The following is a 19,946-nucleotide window of genomic DNA, read 5'->3' as shown; positions in this document are numbered from 1 at the left end:
ATTGTGCACCTGTGGAAAGAAAAGAGAGGAAGCAACATCTTCTCCAGGGACTTTAGGGATTAAATGTGTGGTACAGCTAAGATGGGTGAAGAGCACTGGTGGGATTCAAATATTGTTGCCACCGGCTTGGTGGGCGTGGTTTGGTGGGCGCGTTTTGCGCGCATGCACACACTTTGCGCAGGGCAGAGGCATTTGTGCAGGCGCAGATGCATTCTACCTTGCCTCCTGCAAAGATCTCCCGTCACTTCAGCAGCTGCCGCACGGCGCTCTTCTGTATCGGGCAAAACAGCTGCGCTTCAAATTCAGCGGATAAAGGTGAGTAGGGAAGCCCAGGTGGACAGGTGGGCCCAACAGCAGTCAGCAGAGCAGCGGAGAAAACCGGTTCGGTCTCTGCTGCTCATCACTCTTACCGGCTCTCCAGAACCGGGCGGAACCGGTCGAATACCACCACTGGTGAAGAGGCAGCTTCATTTTTCTCCTCCCCGACAGTTGCAAAAACAAACATTGTGGAAAGTGCTTGAAGACAGCTGGTACACAGAAAATGTTATCATATTCCTTGCTGCTTCTTGTATTTTTTTGGGGGAAAATAATAATCCTTCATAATGCAAGGAGCATCCGTTTTCCTCACCCTTTCTTTGGACAGATTTTTCTTCCCACCACTTGGCCTCAAATGAAAAGTGATCCTCCATTGGTCCTTTCTAGGTGGGGACAGAAATTCCTATTCACATGACACACACACCAAGCAGTATTCTTACCCCAGAAATTCAATCTGATCTTACTATTTGAATGTATTAGCTATTTTGGGATCCTTGTCATGCTACAAGGAATAAATCACTGTCTTTCAGAATAAGCTGAAGCAGTTGATAAAATGGAGAATTGGGAAATTAAAAGGAGGAATCTAACTTTGAAGCAAGTAAGAAACTTTGAAGCAAGACAGAACAACAAATAAACTGCTGACTCGCCAAAAAAATAATAATAATCATAAAATAATCATAAAAGATAAAAGCCACAAAAAATTCTGCTTCTGCTTGAACTCATTTCTCTAGAGCATAAAGGAGCTTTAATAGCAACAATTACACAATGCTTTTGTTTCAAATAACTTAATTGACTGTGGCAGTTTATTGCGTAGCTTAGAGAACCTGACAATCTCTTAATCTTGTTGCTCTTGATCTAATTGAGATAAAATATTACAAGCAGCTAGGATTGCAGCAGACTTGGCTTATGGGATAGAGAGGTTTGCACTGTGTTCAGATCTACCTTCCAAAGTGATGCAGAAACATAAACAGTTTTGCCAAACACACTTAATAGCCTGGCAACAAGGTTACTTTTTATATCCTGCAATTTGTGGGTTTATCCTTGGATATTGGTGTCAGGAAATTTTGTTCCTGACACCAATATCAGTCTAGTGAAGAGAAGGACCAGGGGAGACGTGATAACAGTCTTCCAATATTTGAGGGTCTGCCACAAGAGAGGAAGGGGTCAAGCTATTTTCTAAAGCGCCTGTAGGCCAGACAAGGAATCATGGATGGAAACTGAACAAGGAGACATTTAACCTGGAAATAAGGAGAAATTTTCTGACAGTGAGAACAATCAACCAATGGAACAGCTTGCCCTCAGAAGTTGTGGGAGCTTCATCACTGGAAGCTTTCAAGAAGAGACTGAACTCCCATCTGTCAGAAATGGTGTAGGGTCTCCCACTTGGGTGGGGGGGTTGGACTACATGACCTACAAGGTCCCTTCCAACTCTGATGATCTGTTTATCTGTTATCTGTGATGCAGAAATGACTGTTAATTATCTTAAATAACAGATTTCACATAGCTACTCCAGAAACATCATAATCATCCACTAAGAAATCATTAGTTTGGAGGGCTGGTAAACCTATTATTACAACATTTTTTCCTATTTTCTCCCCCCAAAAATTTGTATTTGTATTTGTAGTTGAAAGAGAAGAATATTTGGGAAACTGTATTTTTGCACAAGTAACTCACCTATTACATAGTCCCTGATTACCTGAAATGTTTCAGGTGATATCTTCAGGTCATAAACAGTATACATGAAGGAATTTCTGGTTTTAGATCCTGCATCTAGTAATAGAATAAGGCCACACAATATGCTAAAATATATAGGCCTGCTGTATATTATCACCTGGTTGTGGCCCTAGAAAAGCAAGTTAATAGAAAAAGATATTTAATATCAACCTAAAATTATTTTAAATGCATAACTAACTCTGCACAAACTCAATAAGTTTCAATGTTTACATATATATTGCATACCCCACAAAATAGATGTTAGAATCTCATTTCATCTGAAAATCCAAATAAGCCCTCTACATCAAGATTTCGATAGCCATCTATACAATGCAGGTTACAATAGAACACTTAACCTACACTCTGATCAGAATTCACTGGTAAGTTTTAATCTTCTTTATTGGATTTGTAAGATTGTTTAATCATCAAATGATTCAAGACATTGTACAGAAGTAGAAGAATCAAATAGCAAGCAACCAAAATACAAACGTTAAAATAATCATTTATTAGTGGGTTCATAAAACCCCATGACCCAAGGTCTGCTAAATAAGATAGATCTTAACTGCTGAGAATCACAAATGTAGTGAGTGATATGTAGTGATCGAAAATAAAATCATCTCAATGCATCTGTACTTCCTCAAACTCTGGAGATTCTTATGACATTATTCTTAGCAGCTCTTTTTAAATAGCCTTGCAATATCAGAAAATGTTGGCTGCTTGAGGGAAGTGGTGGAAATGATGTAATTACCGGAAAGTTCAAAAGGCCAATAAGGAAAAACTACTATGGTGTGAATTTTCTCCTGGGTCTGACACTATGAAATCTATTTGTATTATGAAATAGCTGCTCTGTTTTCCAACATTCAGGAGATCTGCCTGTATTTAAAGTTAAGCTTTGAAAGCCATATTAGCACCAGAAGCTTCCAGGCTGCCACATTCTTGAGCCTGGGAAAATGGGAGGGGGGAATTTTGTGGAGCGTAGGTGGTTAGACATAATAGCATTCTTCTTTAAAGTCAAGGTCATGTTATTCCTGCACCTGGCTGAGGAGTGGTTGAGGGGATATCTCAAGTTGGGACGGATGGCGATTGGGGCATGTGATGGAATGACTGGTGAAGGGGGTGGATTTGTAATTTTTTACTTTTTGGATGGAAACCCGGAACTTTCAGATTCGAGATTTCCCAGATGTGCCACTTTACTACTCTAATAAAAGGAGACTTTGAGAACATGTCTATCTCAGAGTTATTTATTGGACTTGAGGTTTTCTGGAACAATGACATTAAAATTGTATGGCTCTCACATGATAAACACAAACAAAACAAATTAAATATAGTTCTTCTATTACCTGAAAGCCTTCCTAACTAGACTTTAATGCTTAAGGCCATAAAGATGAAGAAAATCATTTCCTTGCAATTGTGTTTCCTTGTATTCGTGTCAGGTTACCCTTGTCAAAATTCCCTGACCAAGATACATTTGTGAATTATAGGTCTGTTAACTCTGCATGGCTTAATTAGTTCCTGAGTTCAGCTCAACAGAAGATTCACAAATATGTTTTGGCTAGATTAGAATTTTTACTGTTGACAAGAATGAAATCATACACCACAGTTGCTACCAGTGAAAAGATTTAAATACCTTTTATACCCCACTAGGGGTTTAAAATTTAGGCTTCTTTCTTCTGTCCTAGTTTAATGGATTTTTGGCATGATGCTTAGCAGCTGTGAACTTCAGAGAATATTAGATGTTTACACAACAGCTTTAACCTTCACACTGATAGTTCTAATGAAATTCTGTGAAATATGGAATTCAGTGAAACACTTACCATGCCTACTTTAATAAAAATGTAAAATAAAATAGATTACCTATGTACATATAAATTGACCTGCCACTAACCATTCTGATGCTTTTAGTCTTTTTCCCACAAATCCAGGGCAAGACTGATGTTAACTATCTACAAAGTATTCATTGCCTTTGCCAAACATATTTTAGTCTAGAAATGAAGAAGTAGAGTGAAGTACAAATTAAATTTTAGAGAGCAACCTTTCAAATTGGGCATGATAGTCCAATCCAGTGGTGGGATTCAACTTTTTTTTTTAAACCACCTGTTCTGTGGGCGTGGCTTCGTGTGCACTCACATGCTTCATGCATGCCTGCACCAAACGTGTGCTTCACACGCGCGCAGAGGGTTTGATACTGACCTTCTCCTGCAATCCTGCACTCTCCCTGTGTGTTCAACAGCTGACTCATGGCAATCCGCTGTGCCATGCAAAGCAGCTGAGCTTCAAAACCAGGAAATAAAGGTCAGAAAGAGCTGGGGCGGGCCCAGCAGCTGATTGTCGGAGCGAACCGGCTTGCTCACAGATGATCCTCGGAGCTACCGGTTCGAGCAAACCGGGCCGAACCGGTAGAATACCACCCCTGGTCCAATCCTTTCAGATTTCAAATGACTAGTAAAACCCATTTCCCCTTATAAAATATTTGGGGGAAGGCTGATCTTGGTAACCGAGATCCCTCCTTAGCTGGTTCAAACTTGGCTGAAATTTGGCATGGTACGACATGTCTACTATGAGATCTTCACAGTACCTCAGGACTGGAATTATTTTAAATCATTTATTGCCTTCTAACAATTAAGAGTATTGCCCATATACTAAAGCCTTTGAGGCTTAAACTCAGTGCCTTTTTCTCTGCCTTTTCCATAGTTTAACAGTAATTCTGCTTTATAATTCTTGTGTTCTGTGAGCTAGATGGTAATTGGGTTTTGACATTTTTAATATTCCTGTCCTGGGAAATTATAGCTCTCAATATATCTTCAATTGAAATCTATTTCTGCTTATAGGTTGCCATTGTTCATTATGGAACTGATCCAATTTTAAAAGTATTGTGCTTTTGTTGAAGCAAACTAGCCTAAGAACAGACTGTGAGCTGAAATGCAAGTTGTAAGTAATAAATTATCGAGAAACCTAAAATAATCAGAAATAGAAGAACAATGCAAATGTTTTTGCATCAAAAATAAAACAGCAAAATTCATGCTAAGGCATAAATTATATCATAACTGTTGGGACTATGAAGCCTCACTACAACAGAAGCCTAAACCTGTGTCTTTCTGTGGATTCAAATTTTGCAGTATTGCTAATTAATACAATACTGCATTATGTTTTCGGTAAAGGATGAGAAAAGACATAATTCAATAGACAGGCATATGCAGATTGAGTCCTCCAGCACTCTGCAGTCTGATTCAATATAAAACAAATTTATACTTTAATAATCACATAATGTATCTATAAAACTAAGGATTCAGAGAGATGTATTCCAGTATCTCTGTATTTTGGGAGACATGAGATTGTGGCACTATAAGAAACATGACCAATTAAAATATCATTATATCATTAATGTCTGAAAGATGAGATTGGGAAAAGTAATTAAAATGCAGCTAAGATTTAAACCTACAGTCCTGTAACAATTTCTGTATTAAATATAAAATTGATTAGGCTGGGGAGGTTGTTTTAAGATTACATACATGTATATAGAATAGAACATAATTCTTTATTGGCCAAGTATGATTGAACACACAAGGGATTTATCTCCAGTGCATAAGCTCTCAGTTTACATCCAAGCAACAAGTGATAAATTATGATCATAATCATAAAATATAGATACAACAATCAGTGATAGTCATAAGATACTAAACAAAAGCAATCAACATAAATCATAAAATACAAACAACAAAATGATAGTCATAAGATGCTGAAGGACTAGTTAATAGGAAAGATGAGAAGGATAATAGTAATGATATAGCCCTGCCGCATGGTTTGATATCCTAGGGCAGGGGTCTTCAAACTTGACAGCTTTAAGACTTGTGGACTTCAACTCCCAGAATTCTTCCTCCAGTCATGTTAACACAGGCATTCTGAGAGTTGAAATCCATAAGTCTTAAAGTTGTCAAGTTTGAAGACCCTTGTCTTAGGGCATAAGACAGTGTTGTGGAAATTAGTTGTTTAACAGAGTGATGGCATGGGGGAAAATTGTCTAATTGTTTTAGTGTGCAATAATATATAAAGTTTATATATACATTGGTACATATTTTAAATTATATTACATATAATTTATGTAATCGTATAAGCCATATATATGTATAAATTAGAAAAATCAACCAACTTAATAGAATAAATATGTAAATTAAAGGCCAGTAACACCACACAATTATTTTTTACCACAGTACATTAACAGTGCAGTGCAAAAATGACCTTTTACATTTCTAGAAACCTGCATAATTGGCAGCAAAAGAGTGTGTGGTAATGTGTGATGTATGTGGTAATGATCTGAGAAAGTAACTGAAGCCACTATGCCAAAGACCTGGCTGCCTTGTTGTTTCACTCACACCAACAGGCTGTGGAAGGAGAGCACTTATTAAAATGCTATGCACAGCTCTGCTGTTTACTCTGTGGCAGCAATGTGCTTGAGCAGATAAATTTTTAATGATAAAGTATTAGGTTCCAAGATGGAAAAGTGAATAACATCCTGGAGAAATGAATTTATTTCGACTTTCAACAATTCACCACACCAACTGACCAAGGAACACAAATAATAAAAGCATATATGTGGTAACTGAAACTTACATGTATAGGTGAGGCAGGATCAGGCTGAACACTCTGAAGACAAAGCAAAATTCATCGTGTTAGCTATTGGATTTTACCACAAAATCCCAAATAGAAATAAGGGGTTTCTCATCTATCTATCTGACTGTCTTTCTGTCTCTCTAATGTACAGCTTCCTGTGACAATACATCTCTAAGTAGTTGAAGTAAAACCAAAAAATAAAATACATGATAAAAACAATACATTTAGACAATGTAAAACACATGTATAAAAGAATACATTACCTTTAGAAGAGAGTACTGACAGCTTGCCATGATAAGACAGAACAGGAGCACCCAAATGTCTTTACAAAAACCTTGGTTCATGATTAGAAAGCCAAGAAAAGAAACAAGGATTACTAGAAGAACTGCCAAAGCATTCTCCTTGACATCTTCTGTCCTGTAAAAATAACACATTGATATATTTTCAAAAGCAGAATATAATAATAAATGTGCCATTATAATCTACCATATAGACTTATAAATTGAAGCTGGATCAATTTGTCATAAATGTACTTCACTTTTTCAAGATGTCCCTATGAAGGCCCCATGGTCCCATGGGGTCAACTTTACCTGGTGTGCATGGCATTCTCTGTACAGTCTTACTGGTAAGAAAAATATCTTCACACAAGCCAAAGATTGCCAAGTCAAAGCAACTAGCAGAAATTAATTGGCTTAATTATTTTCTTTGCAGAGATCAGAAAATTTATCTCTGAAAAAGACTACTTAATAAATGGACTTACTGACAATTTTTCTGTTATAAAACCAGTAAGTAAACTTAAATATTTAAAAAGTGCAATTTTGTAAAAATGATACAAAGGGGTCAACAGTGAAAACCAAAATTCTATCTATCATCCACAGTATCTATCTATCTATCTATCTATCTATCTATCTATCTATCTATCTATCTATCTATCTATCATCTATCTATCTATCTATCTATCTATCTATCTATCTATCTATCTAACTTTCAGTGTCTAGACTCTTGACAATCAGTGGCATACAAATGGTTGTAAATCAATTCAATAAATAAATAAAACCTGGATTAAAAACAGATTAGCAAGAAATAGCTCTTCAGAGGTCAGAAGCCCTAATTTATCTGCAGCCATTGAAAATATCCTCACTCTCATGTCTCTTCTAATGTTAGAGAACTATCAGGAATTCATTCCTAAAGTTACAGAGAGAATGCAAATGAGAGGGCCACTAAAATGCACCATCTAATATCCAACATGTAATTTAACAGATCCGCCTTTCCGTTTCTTTTGTTGCTTAGAAATTATAGTAATGCATGGATCATGATTTAAGATTCACAAACCTTCATATCAATGTGAATTCTTTCAGCCAAGAAGACTTTTTAAAGGTTGGGTTATAGATCACATAAAGGGTAACTAAAACTCTGACTAGGTCAAGCTTTCAAAAACATAAGACAGAAGCAGATATTTTTGTTTAATCCGATCTGTCCCATCACATGTAAAATAGGGAAGCAGTCCAAATCAAGAGAAATGCAAATCCTTTCCCTGACTTTTAATTAGTACCCTGCAGCTTCTTTCCTTAGACCAGCATTTCTCAACCTTGGCAACTTGAAGATGGGTGGACTTCAACTCCCAGAATTCCCCAGCCAACTCTAGATTTGTACTATGTTGGCTAGGGAATTCTGGGAGTTGAAGTCCATCCATCTTCAAATTGCCAAGGTTGAAAAACACGACAGACATTTTCTTCTCCTTTCCTGTTCTTTGAGCTTGATTTTGAAGAGAAAAGCACCTATTGAAGGAGACTGAAAAGAAGTTACTGCATTGTCAAGATTGCTGGAGTTTAGAACCCCCACTTAACTCTTCCATTTGCCTTAAGATTCAAATACATCCTTAGTTTTACTTACAAGTAGGGCAGGTCCAAATGTAAGAAAAGGCTGTTGTCACACTGTATGTATCATTTGGAGGAGGACAGCTATTAGTTTTCACTTTGGTATTAAGCATGTGTATCAAACACACACATTTACAAATCTGAAATTCATACTGATTAATGCCCATTGAGAGAAGAGATTTAAAAATTAAAAATAACACAAGAAACATGCTAACATTTTATGAATGAACAGGATAAGTTCAACCTTTCTGTGACTGTTGTGTCTCAGTGTGAAACTTACCTGTCCAGCAGTGCCAACAAGGTAAGTCGATCGTACCAGATTTTTATCCATTTGCCAGGAAAAACAATAAATTTGTAAAACTGTCTATTAATTTTTCTTTGAGCTGATGAGCATGAAGAATCCTCAAGGTCTTCGCTAAAATGCTTTCAACATGAAATTAAAAATAAAAGAATTGTATATCATTTTCATAGCACTGCTTTGTATAAAGATAGAGCTTTGATACAATTTGATAGTTTGTTTCTTTTTCAGTGGATATAATCAAACAATGATCATAGTCAATATTTTCTTACAGGTTAACTTTTTTTTTGGTAAACTTGAGTATATTCAGTCTTGCCTAATTTCTTGCACATGGCAAATACTGGGATGTTTTTACTGCCCTTATAAGATTATCAATTGAAATACACCAGAGCAAAACAATCTAAGTCCCCCAAGATTGCTCAGTGTGTGGCATTTAAGTGTTGCCTATAATTTGAACACAAATGGCATTACATTTGGAAATACTGCGGAAAGTATTTTTCTTATTTTATTTAGAACCAATTTGGTGTGGTGGTTAAGAGACATTAGGCTAGAAGCCTGGAGACCAGGTTTATTCAGGCAATCAAATGAGACAACACTTACTTAGAGGAGATTCATACTATACATACATACATACATACATACATACATACATACATACATACATACAATAAAATTTCTCAGGACAAAGTAGTTTTTTTAACTCTTTTGCTCCTTTAAAAAAAATCCATCAAATCAAATTTAAAACCCCTTTTTGTCAGCATAAAATTTAGTATAATAGTTGATGCTTAGTGGAAAATTAGCTATTCTTCCATTTGCATGCTATAACAAGCTTACACCAACCTCATTTGAAAGGTGCAAGTTTATATAGCTAGACTGGAAGATATTCACAATTTTTTTTTTTAAATATATAGGTACTGAAATGTTACATGGTACCCGGTGGGTTTCAGAAAGAGCTCCGCGTGCCAGCATCAGTAAGAACTGTTGTTGCCGTGCCCTTGGTCCATGATCTCCAGTAGATGCTTCCTGGATCTCTGAGGTAGTTGTACTAGAGGAGCTGAAATGGATTTCACTGTACGCATAAAAATAAAAAGAGATAAAAAGAGTAGAATTAATTAAAAAGTATATGATTAATAACAATTTGGAGTGTCTGCAGGGATGGGGTGATAAAGAAAAGTCAAGATGATAGGATGCAACCATGAGATCAAAGCTACCATCTTGATTCCCACTCACCCACCCAGACACCCCCAAATCTATGGGGAAAAAACAAGAGGCTTCAGAGACTGACTATATTATCTGGGGGCTCCCCACAGATTCAGAGAAAATCTTATTCCAATTCCTTCTACAAATGTGCCAATAGCTGACTTAAGACATTAGAATTATGCAGATAGCTCTCTTGTTCCTCCCAGGTCACTGCTTATGACACCTGTGACACTTGATAACACCTTAAACAATAATTCCATAGTTTGGTCAATATTTGTAGGCTGTATAGATGCCTATCCAAACAATCATGAAGGGCAAAGCAGAGGATTTTTTTTGAGGTAGGACATAACTTTTTTCAAACTGCTTCTCTCTTATACCTTTGGGATTTATTAGAGGTTTCAAGGTTAAAAAAAGAAGCAGACGCATCAATCGAACAGGCCTTTGAGTTCAGACCCAATATAGAGCAATATAGAATTGATTCAAACTATATTTTCAAAATTAAAATAGGCTGGCAAAATGTCACCCTAGTTTTTGGGTTGCTGTAGATTCAACCATTGAAAGAAATAATAATTAAACCAAACAAGTCCTGTTTCATGAATGAAACATAAAGTTTGATTTCTACTGAGTTTCTGTGCATAACCGAATTGGCTAACTGCAAGAATATAGAAATAATATAAAATAATAGTATACAATTATTAATCCAATAAATGCAATAAAATTAATACAATTAAAAATCATTGGGAGTTCTTAACCAATGTACAGAATTATTATTGATTCACAAGTACTCTTCAAATGTTTATTTGAAAATTAGAACGCCTGACATAGAAACCAACTTAAATTTAGCTCTGGTAAAATTATGTGGATTGTCAGCTTAGCTAATATATTGGTCTCAAATAATGCAAGAAACAACAGTAAAGTTTTAATTATGGCAATTTTAGAGACATTTTAAAGACTAAAGTATCATTGAAAAGAATGGCGTTTATGAGTAAACATGGATAGAATTGTATTCTATGGCATCCCATTTACACTGTGTATGAAATTAAAAATCGTGGAATTTTGTGGATGTAATTGAAAGAGATTGTCTGGCTAATTAGTCTGTTAAAATAGCTGTATCTTATATTAACTATTGCAATTTTCAGAATAGCTTAAGATTCTAAATCAGCTGAGATCTATAGTTTACAACTATACCTCAAACACAACTTTTAATATTATTTAACGTTCTATTTAGACTACTGGCAATCTGGTGTCTAATAGGAAAAAGAAATCAATAAAATAGAAGCTAGGAAGATGAAATAAATACTTTCTATTTTTTTTTTCTTGTTCTTTTCCTTATGACCTAAAATGATACATCTGCCCTAGAGTTGACTATTCTGTTAAAAAGATTTTGACTGCCACCATGTGGCAAAGTTTTTTTGCATTTACTTTCCTTTTTATTTGACACACATGGTATGATCTGATCTTGTGCAATCCTCTCTTCCCAGTTCCCAGAGCCTTTAGACCAGAGGTAGTCAACCTTTTTATACCTACTGCCCACTTTTGTATCTGTTAGTAGTAAAATTTTCTCTAACCGCCCACCGGTTCCACAGTAATGGTGATTTATAAAGTAGGGGACAAAACCCTTACCGCCCACCATGAAAGCTGGAATGCCCACTAGTGGGCGGTAGGGACCAGGTTGACTACCACTGCTTTAGACAAAGGTCACATTAACCAATAATTCAAGGAACTGTAATCCCAACCATACCTGAATGGTGCCAGATAGGCACCATTTTGTTGTGGTGTGCTGAAAGCACATACGTGAAATAGCGTGCACGCGTGCCAGCAGCCACAATGCAATGTGCCCTGCCTCCCCTGTGCATGCATGCGCAACACACACACTCCACCCCTTACCTGCACTGCACATGCGCGCACCTCCCAGCTGATTTTCTGGAAATATCAGAAGTGACGAAACGGGCCTGTTTTTCGACCTCCCAAGGCTGCAGAGGCTTCCCTCAAGCCTCTGGAAGGCCGAAAACAGGCCAAAAATCAGCTGGGAAGCGCACACATGCGTAGTGCAAGTAAGTTTGGCTGGGGCTCGCGTGCCCACACAAATGGCTCTGTGTGCCACCTGTGGCATGCGTGCCATAAGTTCGCCATCACGGAGATAGGGTAAGACTGATCTATAACAAGAGTTTCTCATCCTTAGCAACTTGAAAATGTGAGGACTTCAATTCTCAGAATTCCCCAGACAGGAGTTCCAGAATTCACCACCCATCTAGGGTGGGCTAGGGAATTCTGGGAGTTGAAATCCATACATCTTCAATTTGGCAAGATTGAGAAACACGGATCTAGAATATTAACCGAGAACCGGTGTGATATAGTAGTTAAGATGTAGGACTAACATCCTGGAGACCCAGGTTCAGGTCTACTCTTAACACTCACTGCAGACTTTTGGCTAATTATTCTTGCAGTCCAACCTATCATGCAGGGACATTGTTGGAAGGGAAAATTAGAAGAGGGAGCCTATATATACACTTTGAAGGAAACATGAGATATAAGTCCAATAAATGAATTCTATTTTCTTTGGCTAACCTACTGATGATAAAATGTTAATATATTGAAGCATCTTGACACATAATTATGTAATTATGGAAAAAATGTTTGTCCCTAAAGAATGCTTTTTAAGAAATGCTGACTGAAACCACACATATTTGATTCACAAACACAAAAGAAATCCTAATTTCCATCCCATCAAGGAATATTCATGAAGTGGCTCTTTCCTGCCTTCTCCTACAACCCCTCCCATTTCTGAACTGGGGGACAAAGTTTCAGATTTGGCCCAAATTATGCGTCCTGGTTGGTAAAGGTCTCTACATGGGCTGAAATTAATGCCATGGTAAATGCACCTTTGAATGAGGAGGTGCTGTTATTCTCACTGAAAAAGACAGTAGGGCATATCCTCCTCAAGAAGGCATAACTCAATTTTGATATGCACACCAAATCATGAGGAAAATAGTCCTCTTCCACTATTAGGTGGGATTATACTTATTATAAGAGCTGTGGCAGTATAGTGGTTAGAATGCAGTACTGCAAGCTAACTCACGGCTCACTCCAGGCATTTGATTCTGAGCAGCTGAGGGTTAACTCAGCCTTCCATCGCTCCGAGGTCAGTAAAATGAGGACCCAGATTGTTGGGGGCGATATGCTGACTGTAAACCGCTTAGAGGGGGCTGTAAAGCACTGTGAAGTGGTATATAAGTCTAAGTGCTATTGCTATAGACTACCTGTATTGCAACAGTAACTTATATCACAGGAAAAATTTGCAAATACAGAATGAATGTGGTACTGGCATAAAATTAAGATATTTGTTAAATTATTTACAGGATATCATATAAAACTTATTTCTTTACTTTTATCCTAGATACCAGTTCAATTTCATAATAGAGTAGACGAGTGCTAGATAACCCGTTTTGCAAATAAGAAGTCCTAAGTTCAAATACTGGCAATTATAATTCGAAGTTGGAGAAATACTATGATTTATTGAACACGATACAGAGCTTGAAGGAGAAAATATCTAAATTATTATACAACAGAGTCTATGTCATTCACATATGGATATTTCATGAAAATGATATTCCCGGAAAACCAAGCAACCATTCCAGAAATGAAATCCAGCACATGAGGAGCTTACTTACTGAGTATTGGAGATGCAATCATAGATGGGTGAATTTTCAATATTTCCTTCTGCTTGACTCCTTAAGTACAAGGACCTCATTTCTCCTTCAAATAAAAGGAAACATAATCTGTTGAGCAATGATCTGCCATGCACTCAGTTTTATAACTGAGAAATTATAAAATTAGAAGGCCAGCTTTCCAGAAATAGAAATCCTATCTTAAGGTATCCTTGTCAATAACTTGCATTCTCTCAGCTCTATCTGATAAGACAAATTTCAGCACCATTGTAGCTGCTGCAACACAATCATTTTAAAATGTTCCTTGCCACAGCCCTAGCCTTGGCAACAATCCTCTTGTAACTTTGCATTAGCCATGGAGAAATCAGAACAATGGCATCTGAAAGGGTGGGTGTGTTAGCAAGTTTGTTAAAGCTTAGATTTGGCTATTAAAATTTAGTTCCAGAGTTTAACTCTGAAAGAAAGAGGTGGGTTGAGGGAGAAGCTAGAAGGAGAGAAGTTCATAGACTGAGCTGGAATTGGGAAAATGTTAAAGGGAAGACAGAAAGTCCATGTTTCATTAAGAGAGTATGGATGGGTGCTATGCTAAGTGTAAAGATTAGAATCTGGATGGTCTTGGGTACTGGTGGCACTGACATTCATCCCAAAGGAAAGTGCAGAAACCTCTGTAGCTATTGCCCACAGCACATTTAAATGCTATAAAAGAGAATTTGTGGAATAGAATCAGAAAGGAAGGCAGAGAACAAGGATGGCTGTTGCAGCATCTGGAACCCAAAGTGCAAAGGGAGAAACAGAGAAGAAAAAAAGAAAGCTTCGAAGAAGTTGAGAGGAGAGGAGAGAATGGTGGACAGTATGGAACAAAATAAAGTGGAAGAGTTAGGAAATGTGCCAAGAGGCTATGAAAAGGGTTCTTGTTGTGGGGAAAGTAGGAGGAAGGTGTATTGCATGTTTGCCCCCTTGAGTAATTTGTAAAAATAATAAATGTGGGAAATAAATAAATGCACAAATACACACATACATACTTGGACTGCTTATGGGGCATATTTGAAGTGTTGGTGATAACCTTCCAAACCTTAAATGTATAGGATCTATACATTTAAAAAGCCTATCACAGATCTCTAATTGCCATGCCTCAATAGAATCCTGGGACCTATTCAGATACATGAGTCCGAGAAGCTAATCCACATGCACATAGAAACCTAAGTGAGTTTATCCAAAGGAAAAGCTTTCCCAATTCCTCCATATGAGATTACCTTTTCCATCTATGAAGGAATAGATGTGCATTGTATCCACTGACATCTCTTCTTGCACCGATGCTTCAGGGCCACTTATGACTTGCAAGAGGGAACTGTCTGGCTGTGAAGTTACCCGATAAATGATCTGTCGTTGTCTGGTGCTCTGGTAACTTGTCAAAATATCAATAAGAAAAAGGGGGCGGGGTTTCAAAAGCAGCAGGTGAATTCTTTCTCTGCCCCACCCTAGCAATTTCTCATGAAACCAAGAAAATAGAGCAAATGAAACTTGACGTGAACTTTTTCATAACGCCTATGGCCAACACATATTACTGCATACTTGAAAAATAAGAACATAGTTCTTACTGGGCAGTGAACTTTATTGGTTCTGGCATCACTGGATTAACGTTAGTACAATCCTGAGTTTCCATCTCGGTTTTCTCCTGTTTACAGGAACCATGATTTTCATTTTTTCCTGTTGTCAATGCACCCTCTCTTTTCTCTCTTAGAAAGCCATCTGAAAGACACAGAGAAAACTTTCCATGTACAACCTGGGAAAATATTTTGCTTGTATTTTTGTTTCCTGAATGAAAAGGTCTTGACACCACTACCATAGAAAAATGCCAGACCTTTGAAAGTCAATTTATGATTACATTAATTCATACCCCTCACCAGCCCAGAGATCAAAGTTAATAAATGTATTGGGCCAAGCACTTACATATGATGAATGATGTCCACTAACGATGCTGAAAAGTAGCAATATCATAAGTATTAAATGAACCATCTGCTGTCTTTTCCTTTATGCTTGTATGGATTGATGGTGAAGTGATTCATAACCCAAGTCTGTAGGAAATGTGACATTAAATCTTTCCTTTTCCTCCTTTTCTGTCTCTTTGATTTTACTGTCAGCTTCAGTCCAGATAGGTTTTCCTTCTCCTTCTTTTTTGACCTTTAGTCCTCATTCTTAAATTCTATACCCGTGATGGTAAACCTATGGCACCCGTGCCACATGTGGCACGCTGAGCCATTTGTGCGGGCATGCGAGCCCCAGCCAAACTTACCTGCACTGTGCATGCATGCACCTCCCAGCTGATTTTTTGCTCGTTTGAGGCCATTTTCGCCCTCCTGGTGGCTCGAGGGAAGCCTCTAGAGCAGAGGTCTCCAACCTTGGCAACTTTAAGACTTGTGGACTTCAACTCCCAGAATTCTCCAGCCAGCTCTGCTGGCTGGAGAATTCTGGGAGTTGAAGTCCACAAGTCTTAAAGTTGCCAAGGTGGAGACCTCTGCTCTAGAGCCTTGGGACAAAACAGGCCCATTTTAGCCTCCTGAGCCTCCAGAGGCTTCCCTCGAGCCTCTGGGAGAGCGAAAATGGCCTCCCCCAGGCTCCAGAGGCTAAAAATGGGCACTTCCGGTATTTCCAGAAGGCCCGTTTTTCGGCCTCCTGAGGCTCCAGAGGCTTCCCTCAAACCTCCAGGAGGGCAAAAATGGCCTCAAACGGGATGAAAATCACCTGGGAGGCACGTGTATGCACAGTGCAGGTAAGGGGACAGGGCGGGGGTGTTGTGAGTGCATGAACAGGGGGGACAGGGTGCATTGCATTGTGGGTACTGGCACGCACGCTTTTGGCACACCACAACAAAAAGATTCACCATCACTGTTCTATACTCTGTCTTCTTCAGATATCTCTTGTATGCATTTTACTGCCTTCTCCTATTTCCGGGACAAAAGACTTCTCTTTTAAAAAAACATCCTATTCATTTATTACCAGTTCTCCAGTTTAACCTAATCCCTTTAATATCTAGCTTTGATTGTCTTAATGCTAATACAATATTTCAACTTTCAGCCTCTAGATCTCTATGATTCTTATCCACTTACTTATTGGTGAAATTACTTTTCCCAGAAGTTGATAGAACCACATACTAAGAGACCTGCTGCCAATCTAGTCCAACTTTTTATGTTATTCAGCAGCAACCAATCAGATATATCTGGGAAATTCAAAATCACAAACAATAGGATGGAAGCTCTGCTCCCATTAGTTCTCCACTATGTTAAGTAAGAGACATGCTATATTTAAGGAGATACTAAAATGAATAGAATGGAGAAACAGATCATTCACAAGTTTATGTAATAATCCTTTAAAATCACCCAAATTGGTAGCCAGCACCAAATTAAACAGCTTAACTTTCTTTATCTTCAATTTGTTCATTTTGATATATTATCCTAGATTCTAATATTGTAAAAGAGAAGTTTATTTAGTAAGTAGCTGAAAATTGTTTTATAATATATGGTTTATTTTGCAATCTGTGATCAACGAGCTATTCTGTTCAAAGCTGTAGGGCCATATCCCTTTCTTGCATTAGGTAAATTAGAGTCTGAAAAGATAAATGTTATGGCACAGAACTGGAAAATCTGATTTACAGAGGATTTTGATATGGAAGAGGACTTCTATAATATGTGTGTGTGTATGCGTGTGTGTAATTTTATATGCACACACACTTCTAAAGAATCAATTGCGTATAATTGTAAGAAGGACTCCATTTGCTCTTCTCTAGAGGAAACCATGAAATGTAACAAAGAGTAAAAACAGCAAATGACAATTGATATCCACTATGCAAAGAATCCATCAGAGTTGGGTGGCTCTAACAGGTTTGAATGAATGAATAAATAAATAAATGAACACTATAAAGTGGTACCTAAATCTAAGTTCTATTGCTATTTTTTTAGCCTGGGTAAAGAAATGTATAGTTTTTTCAGACTTCCGGTTTGTCGGCTTCGGCAGCGGCAGGGATTCGCGATACTACGCGATCCCTGCGGCGCTAGCCGTCTTAGTGCCTCTGATCCGGACGGGTTTGGAGGCTGGGGCTGCCCCGTAGAGGCAGCCGAAGACAGGGGGGATCCGGAGAGGGGTTTGGGGGTGTTGCAGACCCCCTCCCCAGCCGGCAAAACCCCCTTTTCTCAAGACGGTGGAGCGGCGGTCTGTAATGGCCGCCACAAAGAAGACGGCAGCTGGGTAAGACTGTGCAGGAGGAAGAGGGAGAAAGTTTGTGAAGAGAAAGTTTTTCTTGGCTGACCCAGGACTATAAGACGTACCTAACATCCTGAAAGCTATGACTTTTTGAATGATATTCTGTTTCCAGAGGAGAATTTTAAGCGGCAAATTTGAGGTGCTGAAAGGAAAGTTTACTCTCCTTCCCTATGGAATCAAAAAATTTGGCTTCTTGTGATAAGTGGGAAGGGAGAGGACAAAAAAAAAATATTGAGATTTTGTTGGAGGAGATGCCTTGAAGATTTTGAGACTAGAAATTAATTGCAACAAGGCTTTAAAATACAGATTGGGCTTTTCTTTTCTTTTTATTGATATTACCCCAGGAAGAGAAAGTGAGAACTTTGTGCTTTGCTTGGACTGATTAATGTCTCTGGGACTTTGGGACTGTTCTAACTTTTGAAACATCTTGGTTGTTTTAAGAAGAAGGAAAAAAAGAAAAGATTTACAATGGCTTTACTTGTTGATGAACTTAGAAAGGAATATGAAAAAATAAAGAAAGGAGGCAAGGACGCTGTGAAAGAAGCCTTTCTCTTTTTAGAAATGGCGCTTGCTATTTACCAGCAAACACAACAACAGATGGAGAAAGCAGAAGAAGAAGAAGAAGATGCCATCTTTAATGAATCCAAAAATTTAATTAAGAAAGAAAGGAGAAAGAGAGGAAGGAAAATGAAGGACTTAAGACTTAAAAAAGCACCCAAGAAAGAGAAAAATAAGATGCAAAATCAACACAATGTTGGAAAGCAAAAGAAAAAAGGAATACAACAGAGAGGGGAAGCTAACAAGGCAGAGGTTAGGAGAGGTGGGGGGTAAAAAGGTTAGGTGGGAAAAGAAAGGAAGGGAAAAGGGGGGAAAAAGCCACAAAGGTTTGAAACAAGATGGGAAAAAAGGAATTTTTTTTAGGGACAAAGGGTAATGTATAATTTTTTTAAAAAAAGAAGATTCTGCAAGGTACATAAGATGGTATTGTAGTATTTGTATTATAAATAGAAAACTAGAATGTTATAAGAATTAATAAAAGATTAAAATATTGAAATGTTTAGTAATGATAGACTTTAAAATTTAATAAAATATTAAAGGGAATGTTTAGAATATTGAGTTTAATTAAAGAGTTTAATTGACTATTGTGTTGATGTTATTATAAATTTATTACTGTAGCATTTGTTTTTGAAATAGATAATTGGAATGTTACAAGATTCAATATTTAGATTTATTATTTAATCATGTATTTAACCATTTTGGATTTATTATTTTTTCTTCTTTTTAAAAGTTAGTAGGTAGAATGTACTAAGCAGAATCAGACTGGGTACTAGGCGTTATTTTAAATGTTAATTTAGGGGGACGATAGAAAGGCATCATACTCTGATTAGTGATTCCAGGAGAAATTCTTTTTTTTTTTTTTTTCACTATAGGGAATGAGATAAATGGATAATTCGGGAATGGACAAAAGATACAATGACTTAAATTAAAATGAATTAAATAAAATAGAATTAAGAAGAGTGAAAAGCGGAGAAGCTATATAGAAGATATAGAATGGTAAATAAGATAGGTAATGGTATATAAAATGAACATGAATTTAACTGAAGTCCATATAGAGAGAGGTAATCTGGGGCCAAGTTACTTTCTTAAAAGAAGTTTTATGTTTTTGTGTTTTGTGTGTTTATGTCTGTGTGAGAATTAATAAAACCTTGGAGGAATGTTGGATGAGAATAACGGTAATCAAGTCAGAGAGAAATGAAGATGATAACTATAAATTGGATAAATATAGGAAAAAATAATAATAATAATGAAATTGAATAAGAGTAAAGAAATGTATAGTTTTTTCCCTAACCCAGTAAAAGACCGAGATTAAAATCAGCAAGGAGACAATGTGTCTTCTTAAAAACTAACCAGATATGGTACCCAATATACAGTACATCTAATGAAGCCCAAAAAAATCTTGTCCATCTTATACCAATTAAGAATTTATTGATACTTATTTTAGCATGAGTG

At 37.2% G+C, this 19,946-nt stretch overlaps 1 protein-coding gene across 3 annotated transcripts in view; it reads right to left on the bottom strand.

The window, feature by feature from the left end:
- The window catches only part of PCNX2 (pecanex 2), a 99,086-nt gene that overhangs the window by 67,253 nt on the left and 11,887 nt on the right, over positions 1-19,946 (bottom strand). For all 3 annotated transcript variants that reach the window (XM_087967897.1, XM_087967884.1, XM_087967893.1), the window contains exons 6-13: positions 15,278-15,428; positions 14,933-15,084; positions 13,683-13,767; positions 9,745-9,880; positions 8,794-8,936; positions 6,900-7,053; positions 6,637-6,669; positions 1,990-2,158 (exon numbers count right to left, since the gene is read on the bottom strand). In XM_087967897.1, the coding sequence (XP_087824023.1) occupies positions 1,990-2,158; positions 6,637-6,669; positions 6,900-7,053; positions 8,794-8,936; positions 9,745-9,880; positions 13,683-13,767; positions 14,933-15,084; positions 15,278-15,428 (1,023 nt within the window). The remainder of the gene's footprint in view (positions 1-1,989; positions 2,159-6,636; positions 6,670-6,899; positions 7,054-8,793; positions 8,937-9,744; positions 9,881-13,682; positions 13,768-14,932; positions 15,085-15,277; positions 15,429-19,946) is intronic.

Source organism: Notechis scutatus, chromosome 1 (assembly GCF_049901735.1).
Source record: "Notechis scutatus isolate UNSWTSFEM ecotype Mainland chromosome 1, rNotScu1.2, whole genome shotgun sequence".
NCBI lineage: Eukaryota > Metazoa > Chordata > Lepidosauria > Squamata > Elapidae > Notechis > Notechis scutatus.
This window is presented reverse-complemented; position numbering and strand designations above follow the sequence as displayed.